The following is a 22,358-nucleotide window of genomic DNA, read 5'->3' as shown; positions in this document are numbered from 1 at the left end:
ATTTTATGCAGATGGGCTACAGTACTCCTTTCAGCATTGGGACAATCTTTAGCTAGCACGAGAAAGTGAGCACATTAACATATACTAAATACAACCTTGCAAAAACACAAAAGGAACCTCAGAAAAGGTAATTCCTGCTTTATCCTATGCCCACCAAAACTAATTTCCTAATACACAAAAAAATAAAACATCAAGTCTAATAAGAAAAAAAAAACAGCCAGAACACACCGGCAGCACATGGTCAACTTTGCTTACCCTAGTCAATCTTGTGGATGATGCTAGCAAAGATATCCTCATTTCTCCTTTTTATTATCAGAAGAGGGAGCATTTCACTTGCTGACTGGACAAGAACAAAGTCTTCAGCCACTTCACTATCAAAGACGTGGTAATAATATGAGAAATCATCCTGATGCAAAATTTAATGCCAATCTAACGATAACCAACTACTAAAATGTGTCATCTTTTGATCCGAGTGCTTTTTATTTAACATCGAAAAGATTATGTTCTTTTGTATTTATCTCCACTTCAGAAACAGGCTTTCCTTTTAGCTGTACTCATCTTCACACAAACCCCTTTTACCTAAGATCTGGAAAACCAGACAGCTGAGGGTCTAGGCAGAGCTTGCATGTTGCCCCATTTAATACTTGAGCAACTGAATCTGCAGAGGATGCCAGCCAAGCTACGAGAATGCCAGGTCCTTCAAATGACCTCCTACGGTCCCTGATACACTCCTGACACTCAGGTTACCCCACAACTCACTGGGAGAGCATCCTGTGATCTTCTGCTTTATGGCAGCGCAAGGCCACAGATCACTCCCCACAGGTCCTGCCAGCCTACAAAGACACAGAGCAGATGAGTACAGATCAAACGGCTTCGTAGAGCAGCCAGCTGCACAAGAGGCAGACACGACTCTTGGTGCCAATTCTGTGTTAAGCACTGTTGTGGCACTGTGTTAACACACACTAAACTACAATTCCACCAAAGAAAATTAACAAACCCTAGAATGACAGCTTATCTTCCTCTTTCCTTTGCAAAAGGGAATGGCCGCCGCATCCTTATCTCAATACTTACTTCAAGGTTACGCCAAACCAGACATCTTGGTCTCAGGTTTTTCAAAACCACGAACTCAGGGACGAAATACACATTAATATCCAAGATACTACCTTTGACTCACAATATCACCATTTCCTAAGTGAAATACTGACTCTTTCTAAATTAATCTAATACAATTATTTTTCTTCTCTTTTAAATAACCACAAATCAGTCATCTTTGCATGAGGGTAAGTTCAGTGTTTCAGTTCAGCCCAATATATAATTATTGTTTTTCATTCTACCACAAATGATGAGAAAAGAAGAAGAAAGCTTTCACTTTTTCCGTTCAAGCTTCCACATCAAAAGTGCCTTTACTTGCACAGCTCTAAAGGTAAAAAATTTATTTGTTAATAGCCATAACAGAAAATTAACTACCTGTGAGTACTTGTACGTAGCATGTATACTACACAGAAATTTATTGTTTAATACAATAAGAATCCATATAAACAATGGCTCTCCTTCCTGCTTATACACTATAAGATACCAAGAGCAGAAGTTAGAACTAAGCTAAGTCAAAACTAGGACCAAGTTAAGCATAAGTGATCTTGTACAAAACACGAATCAGAAATAAATGAACTGCAAATATTATGTGGATCTTTTGGGGGGAGAAAATACTGGCAGTAGATATTGTATATGTTATAGTTTATGAGCATTTTAAGAAAAATCTGACCTTAAACGTGGTCTTACAAATTAGAAGTTTAGAGAAAGCGGCTATAAACAGAAACCTAATGATTTGTTGGCAGAACGTGAGAACTGCATTAATTTATCAGATACTCAAGACATTTTTCTGTGGGAGAAAGAAAAGACTGAAAAGGATGGTGAGAAAACATGCGTATCTTCTTAGCTCTTACTAGCAATAACAAAGTTAACGTTCCAGCTTCAATTTTGTTACTCAAAACTTCTCCCTCTAATAAAAACCACAAGAATATTAACGATGCTTTGCTGCTGCTGTTGGAAAAGAAAGCACATGAAACTACTTTTAAGACAGAAAGCATATTTCATAAGCCTTTTTGCAGCTGACTGTAAAAAGAAATTGAGAAAGATATAGACAAAAATATCACTCTAATATATTAAAGAGCCTTTACTCAGTGACCCCCCCAAAGACAATTACAGGTCAGGTAGGAATCCTACTACCTTTCCCAAAAGAAAACATTAATATTGTAGTCTCATCAGGCTACTTTCCGTACCACGTGCTTGGTTATGTGCAAATTTTGTACTACATTAGCGACTTTACCATCTCTGTGAACACCTTCAATCTGTTAACGGGAGAATACGATAGCCTAGGAAGTCCACTAACCACACCGATTAGTCTAAGAATAGAAAAGTAAAAGAAGGTGTATTACAAAAATACAGGATGTTTAATAACTTTCTGCTAAAGAGAGCACCTTTAGTACTGAAAAAGACAACTGTACTATTTAGTGATGCATAACAAGGTGCCCAGTGTCTAATTTTTCATTCACAGAAGTCAGAATTTTCATTTTCTTTGTGTGACATTCCCAATACAAGCTATTCAACAAGCCTACACACATCTTAAATTGGACTAGAAACTCATACAGCCTGTTAGGAACACAGTTAAAGCACATGACAATTTCTTACAATGAAGCTATATACACTTTTTACTGGTACTTACACTACTAATCCACATGGTGGGAGAGAAGAAAGTTTAGAGAAAGGTCTCGTCATGAATTTATCCTGACTTACAGTTTCAACAGTTTAGGTTACTGGGCCACGCCTATGCAGGACAAATGGGGGGGGGGGGGGAGGGGGGGGGGCGGGGGAGTAGAATTTGTCTTCCCATTTGTGGGTAAACACAAAAATGGCTTTTTAGGAAACCTGAGAAACTCCATAACCACGAGAACCGACAGATACTGGTCAATATTGTGGTCCACCACAGTTACTGCGTGGCAAGTAACATTATCCTTTTCAGAAAGCTGGCAACAGAATACACAACAGAACAGAGCAACACAGAGCGAGGAGGAACTACACAGAAAAAAGGAGATGGTATTGGCCACCATAAACGACAACATTATTCAGTATTAGAACTAACCAACAAGTTTCAATTTTTTGACACAAAAGGCCAAGATATCAGATCAAGATATTGCCAGTGTCTGTCCAGGAGACTGAGCCACAGAATTTGTTTCATCTGTTCATTTGTTCATGATTCTGTGACACTCCCTCTTGAAAAACAAACATCCTCTTCAGAAACAACCGCTAACTCTTCCCTACACCAAAAACTCATTTTCCGGTAAAGCTTTGAGATGTATATGTTTATATAAAAAACACCTATGCACACACACACCAGAGCAGAAGCCTGAAAAATCTCAAGTTGTCTAACCTGCAATGTTAAAACTGCTAATGAGAACACTACTACTAGTAAGTGCCTTCAAAGCAAGGTGAGTAGAGCAAGTGGGATCAATTTGTAGAATCAGCAATATAAAGACAGATTGAAGATGACAGGTAGGAAAACACAGACTTAACTCTGAGTTTTCTGCTGCTGGGAGATAGGAAGTTTTCTACAGGACACAGAATGTAGCAGATGACTTAAAAATCTAGTCATAGGGGAACAGTACACATACTGGCAAGTACTTTTTAATGACGCTTCCAAAATAAATCTAACTACATATTGCCTTAATTACATTTTTAAGAATTATTTAATTTATGTAATCGCTTTATGAGCAATTACATAAATAAATAGATCTACCAATAGATCCCAAGATGCTTAAAAGAAAAAAAAAAAAAAAAAAAAAGGCATTCCCACCAAGGATTCCTCTCAGAGAGCTGACCGCAGCTCCTAAGAATTAAAAGGATGCCAAGGGAATTGGCCATTCTAAATAAAAAGTTGGAAAAAATAAATCACTTTAAGTTCTAGAAAAGCAAATGAGGGCAGAATAGGCTCTGCTACTGCCAAGCCCAGATACCCTCTTTTCTGCATCTGTCTAACCAATATTTCTTCTGAGTGCCATGTGAGGAGGCATGAGCAATCAAAGCTAGCTAGCTTGCCACAGTTAATACTGATTAGGAAAATCCCTGCCTGTTTTAACTCCAGTCTTGCAATGTCTCACTGATTATAACAGTCTCTCTCACATGGAAGGGGTACAAAATGTATTTGGAAAGGAGTGGGGAGGAAGAGGAGGTCGGGTATACCAATTGCCAGCAAAGCTCCATCCAGCCTCTATTCTTTGCCCCCAAAACCCCACTCCCCATGCCATGCGGTGGGTGCAACTAACAGAGAACAGAAGTAGCACAGCTCACGCATCCGCTCCCTGTGTGCCACAGTGACATGAGTGAAGGCTGCACTAGGCATCGCAAACAGGTCTGCACTGAAGCAGCCCAGGCCCCCGGCCTGCAGGCAGGAGAGGAACAGCAGGGACTCTGCCTGTCTGTCCACTAGAAGGAAAGGGAGCGGGGATGGAGCCTGTTCCAGAACTTCGATGATGGCTTACAAAAAGGGTCCCATCAAGAGGAGGTACTTCAACAGCCTGTTTAACAGCAGTCCTGCCACAATTCTAATCAGAGCCGTTTCTGAAGGCCACGTTACCAAGAGCCACGGACAGCCAAGAAGCCTGTAGCAAGCTGATCAGAGGGCTGGGAGAACCACGAGCTAAGTGTGCATCGCATCACTTGACTAAATCAAGACTGGGTGGAAAGGTAGGCATGACAACTATTTACAAACAACTGAAGAGCATTCATACCAGTGGCAGCAAGGGAATTATATTCAGGGCAATGGAGAACATAGCATGTGTCCGCCCCATGTTTGCATTGCTCTCCCTGAGCTTGCCTTTCTGCTACCCAAGTTACCTACTTCCTGAGCCATTCGCTATAGCAAACAAGCTCTTTTCAAAACTGCACGATAGTAGAGCTACCCTAAGAGAGTTATAGGGAGGATGGCTAAGAGCAGAGGAATGAAATCGTGAATCAGGAAGAAAGAACAGCAGGAAAAGTTTCCGGACAGTTTGGTTTCAGCTGTGGGAATCACTTCCCAAAGGAAGTGGTAGAAGCTTAACCACTTGAGTTACTTAAAACTCAAGACAAAACACTAAAATTCTGCACCCACATCAGAAATTCATGCATATTCTAGAGAAACTCGCATCCCTTCGAATCACTCCTTCACAAGGGTGGGCCTAACTAGGAACACGATGCAGATCGAATGACCGAACGTACAGAGCAAAGTGAGCTCCCTGGCTGCACACACAAAGAACACCAGATTTTTAACTGCTGACATTTCATTTTGAAATAAGTCTGGTTCATTTATCACATGGCTGGCAAACAGATAAAGCACTTACCAGCTCCAGCTTTGATTAAGGTAAGATTTCATTTTGCATGCCTGTCAGGTTTGCGCCTTTCAGCTGAAACATCTTTGAAAAGGACAAAAGTTGAAGGTGTTCACATCCTAAACTTGCCTCATCTTGCCTACCTATTGCCAATGGCTCACTGTTTTTGCAACCCTTATAAATATAGCCTTGGGCAGGCTTGCAAAATGCTACTTAATCATTTGCCAGAGGCAAGTAATATTTTCTGTGACAGGAGAATGAATCATCAGTTTCATCATCAGGATGGATGTGGACAATGAATGTCTTCACTACTTTTAAAGTCTTGTTTAATTTAGTCTAATTTACATCCTTCTAGTAGTACAATACTTCTTTAAAGAAAAAAAAAGCTGCTACCAAGTAATCTCATTTTGTAATAGAAAACTGATTTTTCTCACCCTACCACCACCACCTACTGAATGATTAATATGCCAGGAGCACAGATTATCTAAATCTGTTTTCACATACATAAAGTCCTGCTCCATTTCAACACTTGGTCACACACGCAGCATTTAGCCATGAGTTGTTCCACTAATCTGAATGGAGACAATCCTTACTCCTAAAGGTTTGTGTGTCTTGGCATAAACAGGACTGTAGCACCAATGGCAAATCTACCAGAAAAATCAACATTTCACCCAACAGGTATGTGCACATCTGTTGGCATGAACGGACCGTTGTATTATACCAAGGACAAATGCAGAAGGAACCATGAACAGTGTTCAATTTTTTTTTTTCATAAAGAAAAATAGTCACAAAGACTACCTGATGAGTCTAACAGGCAGTCAGACACTTATTCCATAAGATAAAGACATCTGACATGGGCTAAACAGTGAGTCAGAAATAATTTCCTATCATTTTCCTTCCTTCCAACGACCAGTATAGGAAGGTAATAATACGAGACAAAACATTGCACTCCTATTGCTGTAAATTATTTCAGAAATCTCCACGTGAAACAGATCACATACAGAGGCCTCACATTCCCACTTCCACCCCGACACAATCTTATAGCAAGCTACAAAAGGCTCAGAGCCAGCTTAGAGCAAAAACCGCACGAATTTGAACGCATCGAGCAGTCAGAACGATGCACGACGACCACGCCGTCAAACAGTGCACATACCCCGCTCTTAATGGTTACTTTTAGCAGACATGTGCACGTCAGAAATCTGGATATTCAAGTTCCTACACTGCCTCACTCGATCTCATCCCTGTAACTCGCTTCTCCCCAGCGCCTGCCTCCCGCAGAAGGCAAGCCTTCCCCCGTCGGCTCTGCCGCTGCCGGACCGGGCGCTGAGGGGGACGCCCGCCCTCCCACGCACTCCCGGGGAAGCCGCCCGAAACTTCACCCAGCCTAGTACTGCTCTGTCCCCGGGCACCTCCGGGCGGGAGGCCGCGGACGGCACAGGGCAGCTCTGAGCGGGGCACCGGTACAGGCTCCCACCTTTGTTGAGAGGGAAGGGCCGGGGCAGCCCGGCCGCGGGCGCTGCCGGGCAGGGCCGGGCCCCGGGCGGACAAAGGCCTGGCTGGCCCCCACCGGCACGGGAGGCCCGAGGCCGCCGTCCCGCCGCCACAGGAAGCCGCAGGCTGAGCTCGCCACCTTCCCGCCCACCAGCCCGCGACAAGCACACCGCCGCGGCGCCGGGGCAAGCGCGACGGGAGGCGACGCACCCCCTCCTCCGCCCGGGACGGGCGCTGAGGGACCCGCGCCCCAGGGCGGCGGCGGCGGCTCCTGGGTGCTGCCAGCGGCTCCCCGCGCGGGCGGGCGGCGGGAAGCCGCGCTCGCCGCCCTCTACCCCGCACCACCCGCCAGAGCCCGTCCGGATACCGGCGGACGCGCCCGAGACGAGGCGCCCCGGGCCGGGCCGGCACCGTTCAGCCCGCTCCCGGCCGGCTTCAACCCCCGCCCCATCCTCCCGCTACCTCGGCCATGGCCGCGGCGCGGCTGGCTCCTGGCAGGGGGCGCGCTACGGCCCGCCTGACTGACTGAAGCTCCCCCTCTGCCTCGGCGTCCCGGGAGCGGGCACAGCGCGGCGGGACGCCCGGCCTCGCTCCTCGCTCCCCGTCCGGCTGCCCGCCGCTGCCGCCGCCTCGCCTCCGAGCTGCTGAGGGGGAGCCCGGCGCGGCGGGGGAGGGGAGGGGAAGGTCCGCGCTCGGCCGCGCTTTCCCCGCCCCGGAAACACATTCCTCCCCGCTGCCGTCAAGCCCGGGCGGGGGAGGGAAAGGCTCTCCCTGTCCGAGGAGGAGGTCGTCCTTTGCCTGTCCGCCACTTCCCTTCGTGGCGACCGCCAGTGCCTTATTTGGTGGGGTTTTATTAGCGCCCCGGCTGCCTGCCCCCCGCTCCGCAGCCCCCGTGCCCGCCCGCGGGACGGGCCGCGGGGAGGGGGCTGCCCCGCGGCTGGCGGCGTTTCCCTCGGCGCTCCGGGGTCGCAAGGCTGCTCGGCCCCAGCGCGTCTTTTGCAGGGCTGCGCCCTCCTCTGCTCCCCTCGCTGCCTGGTTCCGCCCGGCTCGCCCCGGCGGTGCCCGCGGCGCCGGGACACGCGTGGAGGCAGAGAGGTGGCTGCGGGAAGGGGGACCGCCCGGCCCGGTTGCTCGCAACTGTTGCCAAAAGCAGTGGAAGTCAGCGATCGATGAGCTTGGCATGACGCTGACACACTGTCCGAGCTAGAAAGTGCCCCCCCCAAGTCCCTTGGCCAGAGCCTGCTGCTGTTCGGTGCCTGCCCTTAGCGGTTTTAAGTGCTCCTTAAAGTAGGTTCTTGGAGGATCTGCTGATTAAAAAAAAAAAAAAAAAGAAAAAAGTGGCATTTGACACTTTTTTGGAGTAAGGAGTGATGGGAAACGCGAGCTATGGACTCATAGCTCACGGTCATAAAAGCTGTACCTTTATGCGTGGCCACTGGAGCTAGTGTCAGTTATTATTTTGGTATGATTGACTAAATGAGTGGTGCTGCAAATTGATGATAATTGTAATCCCTTTCCCCCTGCTTTGTTTCTAGCTGCACTTTAAAAAATTAACGATGTTTCTGCCTTACTCAAGCGCAGCCTGTCATTCAACCCTATGTTCCATTTGGGCAGTGCAGTTGTTAAGGATGTAGTCTATTAACATAGCTGCATTAGCAGAAGCTTTTAATGCTGGTACATTTTATAATTGTAAAACTGTTTTAGTGGTGTTAGAAAATGAGATTGAAATGATAAGACTGCTGATAAGACTGCTGCTCCAAGGAGCTTCATCAAAAGCAAGCACTGGACAAATGAAGTGGAAGAGAAATAACTTTGACAATTAGAGATAAGGAAGCCAGAGACCAACAGGTAAATTAGTAGATAATATTAATATTGCCAGGAACAGGGAGAGAAGCTGCCATAAACCCAAAGTTTTAAAATGGTAGAAATGTATGCCTTGCAAAATAAAAGCAAGTACTGGAGTGACAGTGATCTGCCAAAAATGTAAGAAATTTAAGTACTGGGGGAGAAAGAAGACTTGTAGCCAAGCTATTCTTCTCTGCTTCCTTATTACAGGGAAAAAAGCACATTTTGCTAGAATATGCAAATGGTGAGCAGAAGTCCACTATGGTGTACTGCAAACAAGCAGCAGCAAAAATGTGCCTCAGGTTGCTGGGGCTACGAGGAGTAAATAAAACTGCTTAACAAACTGGTGCTTCACGTAGTACCCAACGCTCAGCTCAGACATTCGTGTGTCAAGTTGCCAGTGGCTGCCTGTGCTGTGCGACAGGAAATTGGCAAGAAAAAATCTCCCAAACGGCTGAAAAAAAATCACTGAATTATTTGGCTGCTTTCTGGACTCCTTTGGAGAGTACAGATGCGTATGAACACCATTTGTTATTTTCCAACACTTCTGAAGTACTAAAGACCTCAGAAAAAAGTGCTGGAGGTGTCTGAGCCAGCAGACACAATTGCAGATGATGTCAAAATGTTTAATATAGTGCCTCCATACTATGGTATACATGACATCTGGGACAGTGAGTGAACATTTTTGCATGGAAGGGCTCAAGAACAGACAAGTTTTTATGGCTTGAGCGGGCAGCTAGGAAGTGTGTGGGTCACTGGTAGGCTTGGGTACCATTTCTGGGAATCCACATGCTTGCATCTTACAGAAAATAGGTGAGAAAATGTGACACTGGAGACAGGAGTATGAATGATGTATATTCACTTAGTATGTATATTGATTTGTTTGATACTGCTGGATTTGCTGTTGTGTTCGCTATTGGTTTTTTCTGTGATTTTGAGAGATTGTGGTTCTTTGTTACAGGATTTGGATATAAGTTTTCAACTCTTCCTTCTCCAAGTAGTTGCATGTGTCAAACCCATATAGAAACTGGAAAATATCAGAATTATAATACTTTGGTTAGTTTAACTTAGTTTTATCTAATTGGCTTAATTACATTAAATTAATACACCATTTTTCCTGATTTTTTAAGTGTATTTAATGCTTGGGTTATATTTAGAAGACAATAAGGACTGTCATTTGGTAATGATGCCTTTTGTTTTATGTGTAACATATGTTCATTTTCTGTGAACAATGTAAGAAGTAAATTTCTGTGCTGTAGAATATACTGTCAGAGGACCACCGGCAAAGTGATGTCTGCAGATATTATCAGGAATAGTAAAATACTTTGTTTTATGATTATTTGCATATCATATTATTGAAAAATTCACACAAGTAATCAGAAAAATAAATATTTTAGTTATTGCTTTCGAAGTATTTACAGTATGTTTGGCAAATTATATTACTTTGTAGGTACAGCTGATTTAGTTACATGGCATTATCTTTTATACCTACTTGAGTTTTGCTTTAAAAGCCTGTTGAAGAATATATTTTCATTCTGTCTTGCTATCTTTTAATCCAAGCCATTGGCAAAAGAGGGCCCTGGTATCACGAAGAGAAGTGGTTGGTGGAGCACCAGGGGTGTGTAGGGGACAGTGTGAGAATCTTTGGCCTATTGTCAGTGAGTCATTTTGTATATAGAATATAAATATATATTATCAGCATGACCAGGTTGTGTTGTGGAGGAATCAATCTGTAGCTACAGCTTGCCCTGCAGATACAGGTTTTATTATAACTATTACAGAAACACGCAGGAACCCCAAACCAGGTTTTGGTCTGTCCAGTGTTGCATGTATAAAGAGGCCAACTGTGTAAATCGGGGGTGCTCAGCTGCAGCTCGAGGGCTGGGGGTGAGCGTCCCTGGGCCAGGCAGCCGCACTGCGATCCCTGCCAGTGCCTGGCTCGTAACCTCGGGGGTGAGCGGTCATTTGTGTGCCTTGGGGACCGCTGCCTCCTGGGAAGGAGGAGCTGGTTGGTAGGAGAAGCTGCAGCAGCTCCTGCCCAATGATCAGGGTATTTCCTTGGCTGCGGTTTTCCAGTGGCCTCATGTTGCTGCCAAGACACTGAGCTCTGAGTTACTAAAGCCCACACAGCCGAGGGGCTGTCACACTGTTCCCCACCATCTCCTACTCCACTCCTGAAGCTTGCAGAGGGTTTAAAGGGAGATACTTTGCAACTGGGGCCACAGTGAAGAGTGCCATGGTTTGCACATTAGCCCCCGAATGCCTCCCATCATAGCACCCCAGTGGGCAGTTTCACAATCTCACCACCCACTAACACAGGTCTTTTCCCCTTTACTGCTTCATACTGTACTAGATATCTCACCCACCTCTGCCTCAGGGAGTGTTAATTTATCTGTACTGCTTCTCTTTCCCAACACACTTTGCTACTGCAAGCAGAGTACTGCAAGCTTTCTCTTTCTCCCCTTCTTCTTCCCCTCCCTTGTCAAAATGCTCCCACCCTACCTAAGATAATTTTTCTTTCCAAACTAAAGAAAACCAAACCATAAACCCGAGGTGAAAAATCATAGTCTAAATACAAAAGACAGATAAAGGGTGGGAGAGAAAACAGAAAGCCAAAGTCATTTTCCCAAGGTTAGCAATGGAGGCAGAAACAGAAGGCAGGTCTCCTGGGACCACACCAGGCTGCGGCCACCTGGGCTACGCTGGCGGCGGGAGCAGCGGGCTTTCCTGGCCCGGCCTTGCAGCAGAGCAGCAGCAGCTGCCGCCGCTGTTTTATTCCAGCAGCGTCTGTGCAGTCGCAGAGGGGCACAGCGAGCGCTGAGGCCTCGCTGGCAGCTTGTCAGCACTGGGCTATGCCTTCCCCTGTAGAGGATCAAGGAGATGTTAGACGCGGACACAAGATTAATACAGAAAGTATTATTAGAAGATAGGGTCACTCAGTACAGGAAGCGATGGTGCTAAACGGTTGTGGTAATTGCTTTCGGTAACAGCCTCTATTTGTCTCCTCTTCTCACAAACAATGAGGAACACTTCTCTGGGGGCAGGCAGTGAGCAAACCTGTCTTGTTTGCCATCTTGACAGCCACGTACAATATGCCCGTTTTATGGAGTGGTACGTTTACATTGGAGTGAGGTTCTCCTGCCCCACACAAGGGCTGGAGTGAAGTGAGTCACGGATTTGTCCAGCGGGAAGATTGCGGTAGATTGTAGTCTGGGCAAAGGTTTGCTCTCCGAGATTGTCTACTGCAAGATGCTGAATGACCTGCTGGACTTACATCCTGTTCATGGGATCAACGTTCGGCACTTAGCTGCAATCAGCCTGATACATTAACACCTGGTTTATGATCAACGCTTAGACCTCTACTTTGTTCAGTCAACAGTCCTGTGTCTAGCATGAGCCTAAAAAGGTCAGAGTCCACCAAGCCCTTTCTTCAGCTCACCAGTGTTTAAAAAGCAACTTGTCCCCTTTTGGTTGTCAGGCAAGGAGAAAGGAGAGGTCAGCCAGAGCATGTGGCCCTTCTGGTGGGACCGGCCCATGCCATCCATTGCATGGGCATGGAGCAGGCTGTTAGGGTGGCGGGACTGAAGGGCAGCTTTTTTTACAGCTGCACTGTGCCTTGTGGTCCTTCTGTCTTCCTCTGACTCTTTTTCTGCATTTACTTCACCTGCTCTCTGCTCTCGTTGTGCATATGTTTGGATAAGCTAAGCTGTTGCTGTTACAGTCCCATGTTTTCCCTGCTGCCATTAGCATACACATTCCTTCTTCTTTGTCACATGGATGCGTTTCTTCCAAAGCTGTTTCATGGGACTCCTATGTCATTGTGAAGATCATTTGTTTTATGCAGCAATTCTATAAGATATTTTGACTCTCAGTAAGCAAGGCAGGATTCCTTTTTCATCCTTAGGCATGAAGCACAGGTTCCTCCTTTGTTCCAAAGTAAGGAAGTGTGCAGGAGTTAAGTGAGGAGAATAAAGTCTTAACTTATGATCACTTAACTTAGGATTCACTTATGAAACACTTATGATCATGATAACACAGGGCAGAGAACTTCTGCACCAGCTCCTTATGTTGCTTGAACTAAAGCATGTTTCTACAGAACTTGATTTAAAAACTTCAGGCTTGAAGATATTTTAGTGTTTAATTACCCAAGAAAAGATGCCTATGGGAGATTAGAAATATCCCCAAAGGGTGATAATTCTGAATGTACAATAACTTTCTGAGATTCAGCAGTTAGTTAATTCTTACCATGTGCTGCTTTTATTTTGTGAGGCTCTGAGATCATGTGCCTACATATTCCATTCCCTCCTTCTCAGGGGATTCCCACTGCTTAGACAAGCAGCTCATGCTTATTTGGGAGAAAAAAATGTATTCCACTGCCCCTAAAGACGTGTGCAAGGAAGGTTGTGAGAGCTTTCCTTTGCAGAATTCTTCTGCCTCAATTTTGCCATGAGGGACATGCTGCAACATTTTAAGCTGAATGCAGTAGTTATTACTGCATTAAATTACTGAAATTTAGACTTTTGTAGAGGAGAGTAGGGATAGGAATGAGAGAGGGGGATTTTGATATCATCTGCTGCAGAAAAAGTAGGAGAGGGGAACAACCTACTAGCAGTGAGAGTCTTTGTGTCGTGAGAGCAGGACTAAGGACAGATTTTATGTTCATTGGTATATAAGGGAAAGAGGAGCTATGTGGAAAACAGCAGATTTTAAGCAAGATTAGAAGGCAAGAAACAGGACAGATAAAGTCTGAAGGAAATAAATAGAAATAGTACCACTGGGAAAGGAGATTTGGGCAAACAGAATCACTATTGTATAAGGTGATTGGCTGCTCTAATAGAAAACAATGGCAAAAAAGGCAGAACATAGTATTTTTATAATACTATTTCTGTCAAGTAGAAGAGAGTCCTATATTGAGATTGTTCTGAAACCCCCAATTTATCCTCCCCATTCCTCCACACCTGAACTTATTCTTATGATTGTGTTTCTTCAAATAATTTGTTTTACTGACTCTTTTTTTTTTTATTTCCTAGACTCATACCTAAAACGCTTTGGCAGTATTGATGTTTGGATGAAGATGACAGTGATTTACAGCCAAAAACTCTCGCTTGCGCACTCTCAATGATCCCCATATATTGTCCTCTTTCTAGCACAAGTTTCATAAATTTTCTTATTCTTAAGAAGTTACGTCTGGACATTAATAACAATTTTGCTTGAGTATTGATTTATCCCACTACCTTGTCATCTAAGCAGAGGCTAATACAAAGCAATTCTGACTTTCTGTTGTGCTATTCACCCAGCTTTTCCTCCCTTCTTTATGACTCTGCCAGCAGTTGCAGTACTTTGCAACAGTGAACAGTGACAGGACTCATCAAGAGAAGAATTCAGTTTCTCAGTCTGCAGGTGCAGGCTCTTAAATGAAATACATCATTAATTAAATCCTAGATGTGACACTACAGTAAGAAGTATTGTAGTTCAGTAGTATCCTTGGCAGTAGGATATTCTGACCACAGCTGACATTATAACTGTTACAAACACAAAGTTCCGTTCTGATTTCAGCTGGGTGTAATGAACCAGCAAGGAATGAAAGTCAAAAGATAGTTGTCGATGAACTAATATATAATGAAAAGATTCACAAGCAATTTTTAGAAAAGCTCAAAAAGAACGAGGTGGAACATCGCAAGGAGGTGAATTTATCAGTCTAGTTCATGTTAAAAAAGTATTTTGAAGTTACAATGAGGATAATGCACACATAGGCCATGCTAGATGTCCCATTGCTCAGGTGGTGGAAAGGTGTTCGGCTTTCAGCCTTTTGCCTCACGGTTTACTTAGGATCTGTGGTATTTTCTGTAACTACATACTTGAATATGTGGCATTTCCGTTCTGCTGTAGCTAAGGTTTAGCTAAAATTAAACTGTCTTCAAACTAGTGAATGTGAATCTTAATTCTCTTTGCTCGGCTAGTACCTATATCACAGAAAAACTTGTTCCCTCTATGATCCATCTTCCATCTGACCCTGTCCTTCCTTTTCCTCCTCCCCATTTTCATCTGTGACCCTCCAGATTTCCTCATCTGCTTTGAATAGTCCCCTCATTCTGGTCCATGGCATGGACTCTGAGCTGTCCCTTTCACCAGTGGCACCTACGCCTTCGTGCTTATGTGTTCTAGCTGCACTGATCTGTTCCTGATTCCTCTTCAGGAATGACGAATTTCAAGGGCAGTTGAGTCCCACAGTGTCCTCTGAAGATGGACCTGCAGGTTCCAAGAAAACTCTGCCGAGCCACTGCCTTTCCAGATTGGAGTGTGCTTGCTATAGACAAAGCTTTGGAAAATGTCAAATGCTGATAAGTTTCCATCAAATATATGTGAACTGAGGTAGTCCAGTCTCATAAAGTACCCTGATTTACTAACCTGTCATAAGAAAGACCAAGGATACCTCTAATGGCTCAAAGGCCTTTGCCCCAAGGATGGGAAGTTGCAGGAATTATTTTACCCTCACTTTTTGTATCTTAGTTTTACACTATTGGAAATGGCCGGTCCATTTTTGCTTTCCAAAGGAAAACATACAACTTCAGGAAGATTATTTTCTTAGATCCCTTCAGCCTGATGCATAAATCTAGCAAAGCTGTATAATAGAGAAAAGGGGGTTATAAACAGAAATTTGGCCTTGACTGAAGGCAGTAATACTTAGACATTAGTTTTGTATGTTTACAGGGACATTGCTGAGGTGACATTCCTAGTAACTTAAAATAAAGTACTGCAATGCTAACATTGTAAAAAGCTGTAAAACGAAAAGAAGATGCTATTCAATTTAAATAATTCTCTCAGGTGCCATAGCACTGAGATAAGATGTGAACCCTAAATTAAAATTGGCCTGTGTTATTTCATTGTCTAAGCAGATGCAACATAGTAAGTTTAAAAGCTATGACTCATAGCAAATATTAAACTAGCTTTGAAACATAGCCATTTTGATAATTTAACATCTTCTGACATTACTGGCAACACAGGTCTTTTAAAAAATACAGTGTAGGCTTTTTGTCCAAAACCCACCTCCTTTTAAGCTTTTCTTTATGGAAACATCCTAAAACACTAACACTTTATTTTAAACTCAATCACTTTCTTTTGTTATTTTTCAAATGTCAAAGGAAAAATGTTTTACTGGTGTAAATACTTATTTGTGCACTATAAACCTATTCCGCAAGGAGTCCTCAAGAGCAGATCTGTTGTATTGAGGTCACTGGATTGTAAACTTGGCAAAGACCTAGGAGCAGATCTTTGCCTCTGCTGGTTGCCATAGCTCCACTGGACCCATAGCTATGGACAGCTTGACAAAGAACATCAGCTGATAACCCATCCTACAAGCAGACAGCACCAAACTTTCGGTGGGATCTGTCTCACCCAGAGACAGCTAGTTAGTTTGTAGGCTGATACCATAGTCAGTGGACCGAGTGATTCATGCTGCCTGAAGTAAGTGCCTGAAAAGGCTCATATCTCTCTCTGTTGACTGTAATAATCAATTTGTACTTGGCAGCTAACTTTTCATTGGCAAAGTTAAGTGTGATGGACCCTCCCTACCTGTTATGTCCCATAATTACGAATACTGGGACTCTTCTGAGTACTGGAAGACGTGTGCGTGCCCAGTTTGAGCGGTTACAGGAAGTCGTGTGCTGGCTGCTGAGTAGATTAGAGACTGTTGGCCACGTCCTGAAGTTTTATAAACTTTTTACTCAGTTCTTATTCAGCAGTGCTCTCTGTGAAGCATTTCCACTTAGTCACTGGCTATTCAGCACGAATGATTGATCAGAAACATTCCTCTAATACAAATCAGTCTTATCATGTTTAAACACAAATATAACTTCTACCAGCCAGGATGTTATGCATACTGGGAGCGGGAGGGACGCAAACAGCTGGAAGCATTCCCTGTTTACTGAATCCATATTGCCATAGTGCTGCTTTGCGCAGTCAGAGAATTGCTGTGCAGAAGGAACAGTTCACAGAGAGTTTCAAATTGTTTGGCCTTAAGAGCACGTGGTTTGCCTTTCGTTTTCTGCCTTGATTTCAGTCCCCTGTTTGGGCTAAAAATAAAGAGACAGAAATGTTAAATATGCTGGCATTTTATTTATTCCACTAATTTCATTGCCAGCTTATAGTAGAGAATGCCTCCCACCAAATACTTGTTCCATATTTCAGAGACTTCTTTTGTGCTGCCAAGAGTTGTATTTTCTGACTATGATAGTACCATAAAAGTACACTGAACTGACTCGAGCTGACTCATGGTTGGGGCAGATGATGCCTACGGCTCAGCTGATTCTGGATAGCATCACGGGTTATTTATACAAAATGTTTAAGGCTTTCAAGTGACTTGTTTATTCTCCCTTATTTAAAATTTAATTTTATACCAGGCAGCCCTTAGGTGTTTCTGTAACTATTTAATCTGTTACACCTTGGCCTTTGTAGTGGAGGTAAACTGAATACAAGTAGTGTGTTGTTTGTGTGCAGGCTTTTTTGTTTTTTGTTGGGAAAGGACAGGATTGAAGTAAAAATGAAGGTTGTCATGCTTGGTATCTGGACATTTTCGTTTCAGTCACATTCTTAGGAACAGCCTTGACTTCCAAGTGCAAACAGGAACTTGATTCACCTGTGGAAAAAGGTCCAGACTTGCTTCTGACACTTTACCTGCAATGGAAGGTTTGTCCTTTGCTGTGATTCAGTTGTGGGAGTAAACCCAAATGACACAGCACTGATAAATCCATATACTGAGCTTGTTGTATCACCTTACTCTCTTTTTCTTACTGGACTTACTACCTTAAGGGCACTGTGGTATTTCTGGAAATAAGTTTTTTCCTGGAATACAGAAAAATGAGCTAATTTCACAGAACTTTTTTTCACTAGGTAATTTTTATCATTTTATCTTTTTGCAGAAATTATTGAATCACCTAGTAAAAGAAATGCTCAATTATGAGATAATTGTGTATTTTTGGCACTTAAAAATAGTTATTTGTTACAGCTTGACTCTGCAGTACTCTGAAATTTGATTTAGTCTTTTGATCACTGGTGGAGGAAGTATGATGGATAGACTGGTGCAAGAAGCAAAATAGTGCTTAGGCACCTATTTAGACATAATTTATGTCTAAAGGGAAATCCCAGGACAGATGTATTAAATGATCTGCTATATGACAGAGGAGGTCTCATCCACCACACTACCCAATATGCAGTTAATTTCATGTAGGAGTCCATTGACTGGCTTCTCACAGCATGTGGTATTTAAAGTTTAATTTCCCAAGCTTATATCCAGTGATAGAGTGTCCCCCCAATGGCACAGAGCGCTTTCCTGGCTGAGGAAGGAATGTGAATTCTTGCATCTGACTCCTTAAATTTTAGATGTCGCCCCCTGTCAGCTTCCTTTCTTTCCAGTACTGGTAAATAAAAGACAAAATTTTCTGGTTTTACATTTCTTGAAGTGACGGAAAAGAGGTGGACTAATTAGTGTGTGAACGGAATCTAAACCGTGATCTGTTTATGTCTGTACATATACATACATGCATATAGAAACATATATATATGTGTATGTATATGATCTATAAAGATTTTCAAGTTTTCTGCTGTCATCCTCTTCTAGGAAGCAACCAGTTTCTCTTTTGCATTAAAACAGCTTCTTTTTTAAACTGTATCAGAGTGACAACTGGCTATATTATCTGGTTTTAGTATTAATTCAGAATATTTAAATAACTCATCTAAATGAAGTAGCTATCTAATGATTTCTTAAAACTTTATAGGCTATACTTTGTGGGCTAAATACAGGACAAAAATAGTTCTCCTTTTGATTTCTTTAGCAGTGTTGTTACAACATTCTCTGAGAAGAGGGACATGTCTCATATCAGCATTTCAGTTCCGGTGTTTCATACCCCTCTGGTGTTCTTATTAGTTCTAGAAGTAAGTACGATTTGTCACACTGGATTTTGGATAGATAATTGCTCTAACTGGTGCTACCGTATGGCCCTTGGATGCCACCACTACTCACGATTTCTCTAGAGAAGACATGAACCTTAGTGAGCACGTGAGTTCATGAGAAACTGGTGAAGCCTGTTCTGCTGCGTGTTTGTATCCTTATGGTTTCCTTGCTTTTTAAATGAGCTATGGTAACATTGCAATTTGATATCAACATATATTGTGCAACTAAATTGTTCCTCCCTTCTCCCACGGGGTGTTTGGGCAGCAGCATGCAGACTGCTATACTTATGGTTGCAGCACCCTATTTCTGACAGCATGAAGGATGATGCTGTGCTGCTGGCATAGTGCAGCAGTCCTGTGCTTACGCCGTTTTCCTCATATTAGCCCCCTGGTTTGAGTTATCTCAGCGAGGAAATGTCCCATGATGACTGCCAAAATCTTTTTGTTTCACAACCCTTTTTCTACTCCTAGTGCCGCATATCCCCATGCCCAAACCTCTGCCCTCCCCAGGTCAGCCTCCACATAAACCCTCGTCCCAGGCTGCCGGCCATCAGCCTCGGTCCGTCTCTGGCTGCCCAAAGCATTATGCCTGCGCTTGAGTGCTTTCCCAGCCACTCAGTTACCGCCATTTTTTTGGCTACTGGTGCTGCTGGTCAAACCTCGTGTCTCCTGAATGTCTCCTCTCGTGCTGCCCCTTTCCCTGTTCAGCCTCTGGCTTTGGACAAGGATTTCACAGGACTGGACAGAAGCAGTTGTAACTAAAAATCCGTCTGAGTAGATCTGAGGGCAGAGAAGGAAGAAAGGCATCCCTTAAAAAGCAAAAGAAGTGCCATTTGGTAGTTCAAGATACATTCTTCTGTAAAAAGTATTCCTCAGGCAACCAAAAATACTCATGTCTCGTCTCTTTCCACATTTGCTGGAAATCCACTAAAGGGTCCAAACACAATGGGACATGCATACATACACCTGTTTCTAGTGATGCAATGAAAAAACTTTCATTTTTCCATATTAAACTGGGCTAAAAATTGAGCAAATATTGTAGAAATATATTTTGGTCATAGAAAGTAGAAATATTGCATATATACTACTTTTTAATGGACTACCACCAGCTTGAAATTATTCAAACATGCAAGTTGGGTAACCCTAGCCATCTGATATCTGTGAACTGCTTATTCTGTTGTTCCACCATTGTTTGAAAATTATTTTCTTGAAAACACTTTTGCAGGCTGGCTGGCTGTTTTCCTGGAAAATAGCTTCTGAATAAATAATAGGGCTTGGTGGAAACTCCATGGAAACTGGGGGGGTGTCAGCTGTGTTTCCAGCTGTTGTCCTCATCCACATCTCTATTGTAACCACTGGATCTATTAAAGTGTAAACCCAGTGGTTTCCTCCCTGACAGACTTCCAAGTCTTTCCCTTCACATTTCTACTGTGCAGAGGATTTTTTTTTAGGTCCTTTACAAGTCCATGAACTTTAGCCAGAACAGATAACTATCACAAATTGCCAGTTTGGTTGTAATAGTTGGGTAAACCCATTTAGTCTGGAGTCCTTTGGCCTCATAGACTGACTTAAATTGCAATACTGAAAAGGGAAATTAGTCGAAATCAAGCATGGTTTTGGTTTTGCCAGATGTCCCGAGCAGCTGTTTTTGCAAAAGCTGGGCTCATTTTCTTCTGAGCTCCTAAATCTAGAGTTCCCCGTGAGGTTTGGTATCTTAGCCAGAGTATTTTTAATGTAATAGCGGTATAAAGAACAAAAATGGAAAATGCAGAGACTATAGAACAATTACATTTCACATGACAAAACTGATTTTTTTTTCTAATACCTTAAATAACTATTGTTTATTATATTTTGTTTTCATTTTCTGTTTTAATAATACAGAATGAGTTTCTTATTTTTTATGTTACTCACTTGTATAGACAGTGAAAGAAAACAGCACCCTAAAAGTCCTGGCAGAGGCTTCTGAAGATAGAAACTGTACAATAGGTGTGGTATGCTTTTCCTGTGGGTAATAATTCTGCAAGGCAGGGCAGCGTTGCTTCACGTGGCATTATCTCATTTTAACACTGTTAAATGAGTGGTTATGCTATGATTTTTTTTCCCACTGAATGCTGCCAAAATAGTTTTAAAATTGGATTTCATTAAAACAAGTCAGAATTCTTCACACACAAATAATTAGAAAAAAAGACGTAGCAACTTTTTAAAGAGAATGAAAAATACCTACATTTAGTATACAGAGACAGTAATCCTCTACTGCAGAGTAGGGAAAAGGCACGGCTCTCCTCCTGTCTCTTGTTTTGTTGGGCAGGAAGAAAGGAAAAATGTTCCTCCCATAGTTTTCTGAAAACTGAAATTGTGCCAACAGACCTGAAAGTCTCGTATTCTTCTTCATCACTGCACTAAATTGAGTCCAGTAGTGTAGAGATGTGCATCAGTACTGAGATAGAGTCAACTGAGTTTACTGCAACTGATTAAAAAGAAGACTTTCCATTTGCAGCACATTTATTTAAAAAAAAAAAAAACAACCATTTTTTTCCAGTTTAGTCTGAAAACATTTTGGTGAGCCAGAAGTTGCTGGACTTGCCTGTCTCCCAGCTCAGAGCCATACCTGATGACAGGGCTCTAAAGCTCTGCTGCCTCCGGTGCTGTCCAGCCCACATCCGTCGGGCTTCCTCAGAAACCCTGGCTTTGGCAAAGGCCTGCCAAATAAAAGCTATTCCAGATAGACCATTTCACATTCAACAATGCAGATTTTTTTTTTTGACAAAACTTGGTTGCAGAAGTAATCTTCTAATTAGCTTTAGCTTAAATTCCTTTGCTTTTGCTATGGCACCAAACACAGAGAGAGGAGATACTATCTTTTCGTGTGACCGTGGGCTAATTTTAGCTTAAATAACAATTTTAATAGAGCTTGTAAGCAGAGTTTTGCTTTTGTGTCCCTTCATAAAAATTGTGATGCAGGTATGGCTCGCTGGAGCTTCCAGCATCCTTTCCCTGGCAGCAGTAAGAACAGGAACTGTGACCCTGGGCCACACGGCTCTGGAGCCAGACTTCTGGGGAAGTGGCAGCGTCTGCTTGCTCTGGTTCTTCCCAAGGCTATTGATCATTGCTGGAGACACAGCAATAGATTAAGTGGCTGTGGTATAACCATTCTTACATTTTTTGGTGTACAAGGACAAAGCCTTGTTGAAGCCTTTTCTGCTGTCAAGCAATAATATATTCCCTGTTCCTGTACATTTGCTTCCAAATACATTTTCTGCTGCCTACGAGGTCATCAGCTGATCTTGCAGCCTTTCCGTCTGTGAAGAGATTTGACAGATTTCTCTCCTCTGCCTTTTTTGTAAAATTTGTAGGCACTTAATTTTCTGAAGAGATTTCTGTCCCTCTGCTGAATTTTTTTTACAATCTATGTGAGCAAATGGAACAATCTAAATATGCAGAATTTGGCTAGAAAATGGAGGGAGGAGGATTAATACCTACAAGTATTCAAAGGGCACTGACATCAAGGAGGGAGAGGAATTTCTAGGAGTATCCAAGAGCTTATACTAGAATCAAGAATAACTAAAATAGAGCGAAAACCCATTTTTGGACAAGTACAAGGAAAAAATTTCCCAGGTTTACTGCTTTGTAGAATAGACTCCAGAAATAAAACCTCATCATTTACAGAGTCCTCTAGAATTCTCCGGATGGAAGCATGCAGTAGAAGGATGG

The 22,358-nt window shown here is 43.0% G+C and overlaps 1 protein-coding gene across 3 annotated transcripts in view; it reads right to left on the bottom strand.

Moving 5' to 3' along the window:
• ITGB1 (integrin subunit beta 1) overlaps positions 1-22,358 on the bottom strand; it is a 387,977-nt gene that overhangs the window by 38,937 nt on the left and 326,682 nt on the right. The window contains exon 2 of one of the 3 annotated variants that reach the window (XM_075492501.1): positions 7,317-7,383. In XM_075492501.1, coding sequence (XP_075348616.1) covers positions 7,317-7,325 — 9 coding nt within the window. In that variant the 5' untranslated portion in view covers positions 7,326-7,383. Of the gene's footprint in view, positions 1-255; positions 313-7,316; positions 7,555-22,358 lie in introns of those variants that run through there. The other 2 variants (XM_075492498.1, XM_075492499.1) reach the window with 2 other exon arrangements.

This window comes from Mycteria americana, chromosome 2 (assembly GCF_035582795.1).
Source record: "Mycteria americana isolate JAX WOST 10 ecotype Jacksonville Zoo and Gardens chromosome 2, USCA_MyAme_1.0, whole genome shotgun sequence".
Classification (NCBI taxonomy): domain Eukaryota; kingdom Metazoa; phylum Chordata; class Aves; order Ciconiiformes; family Ciconiidae; genus Mycteria; species Mycteria americana.
Note: the sequence above shows the minus strand (reverse complement) of the source record. Positions and strands in the feature narration are given on the sequence as shown.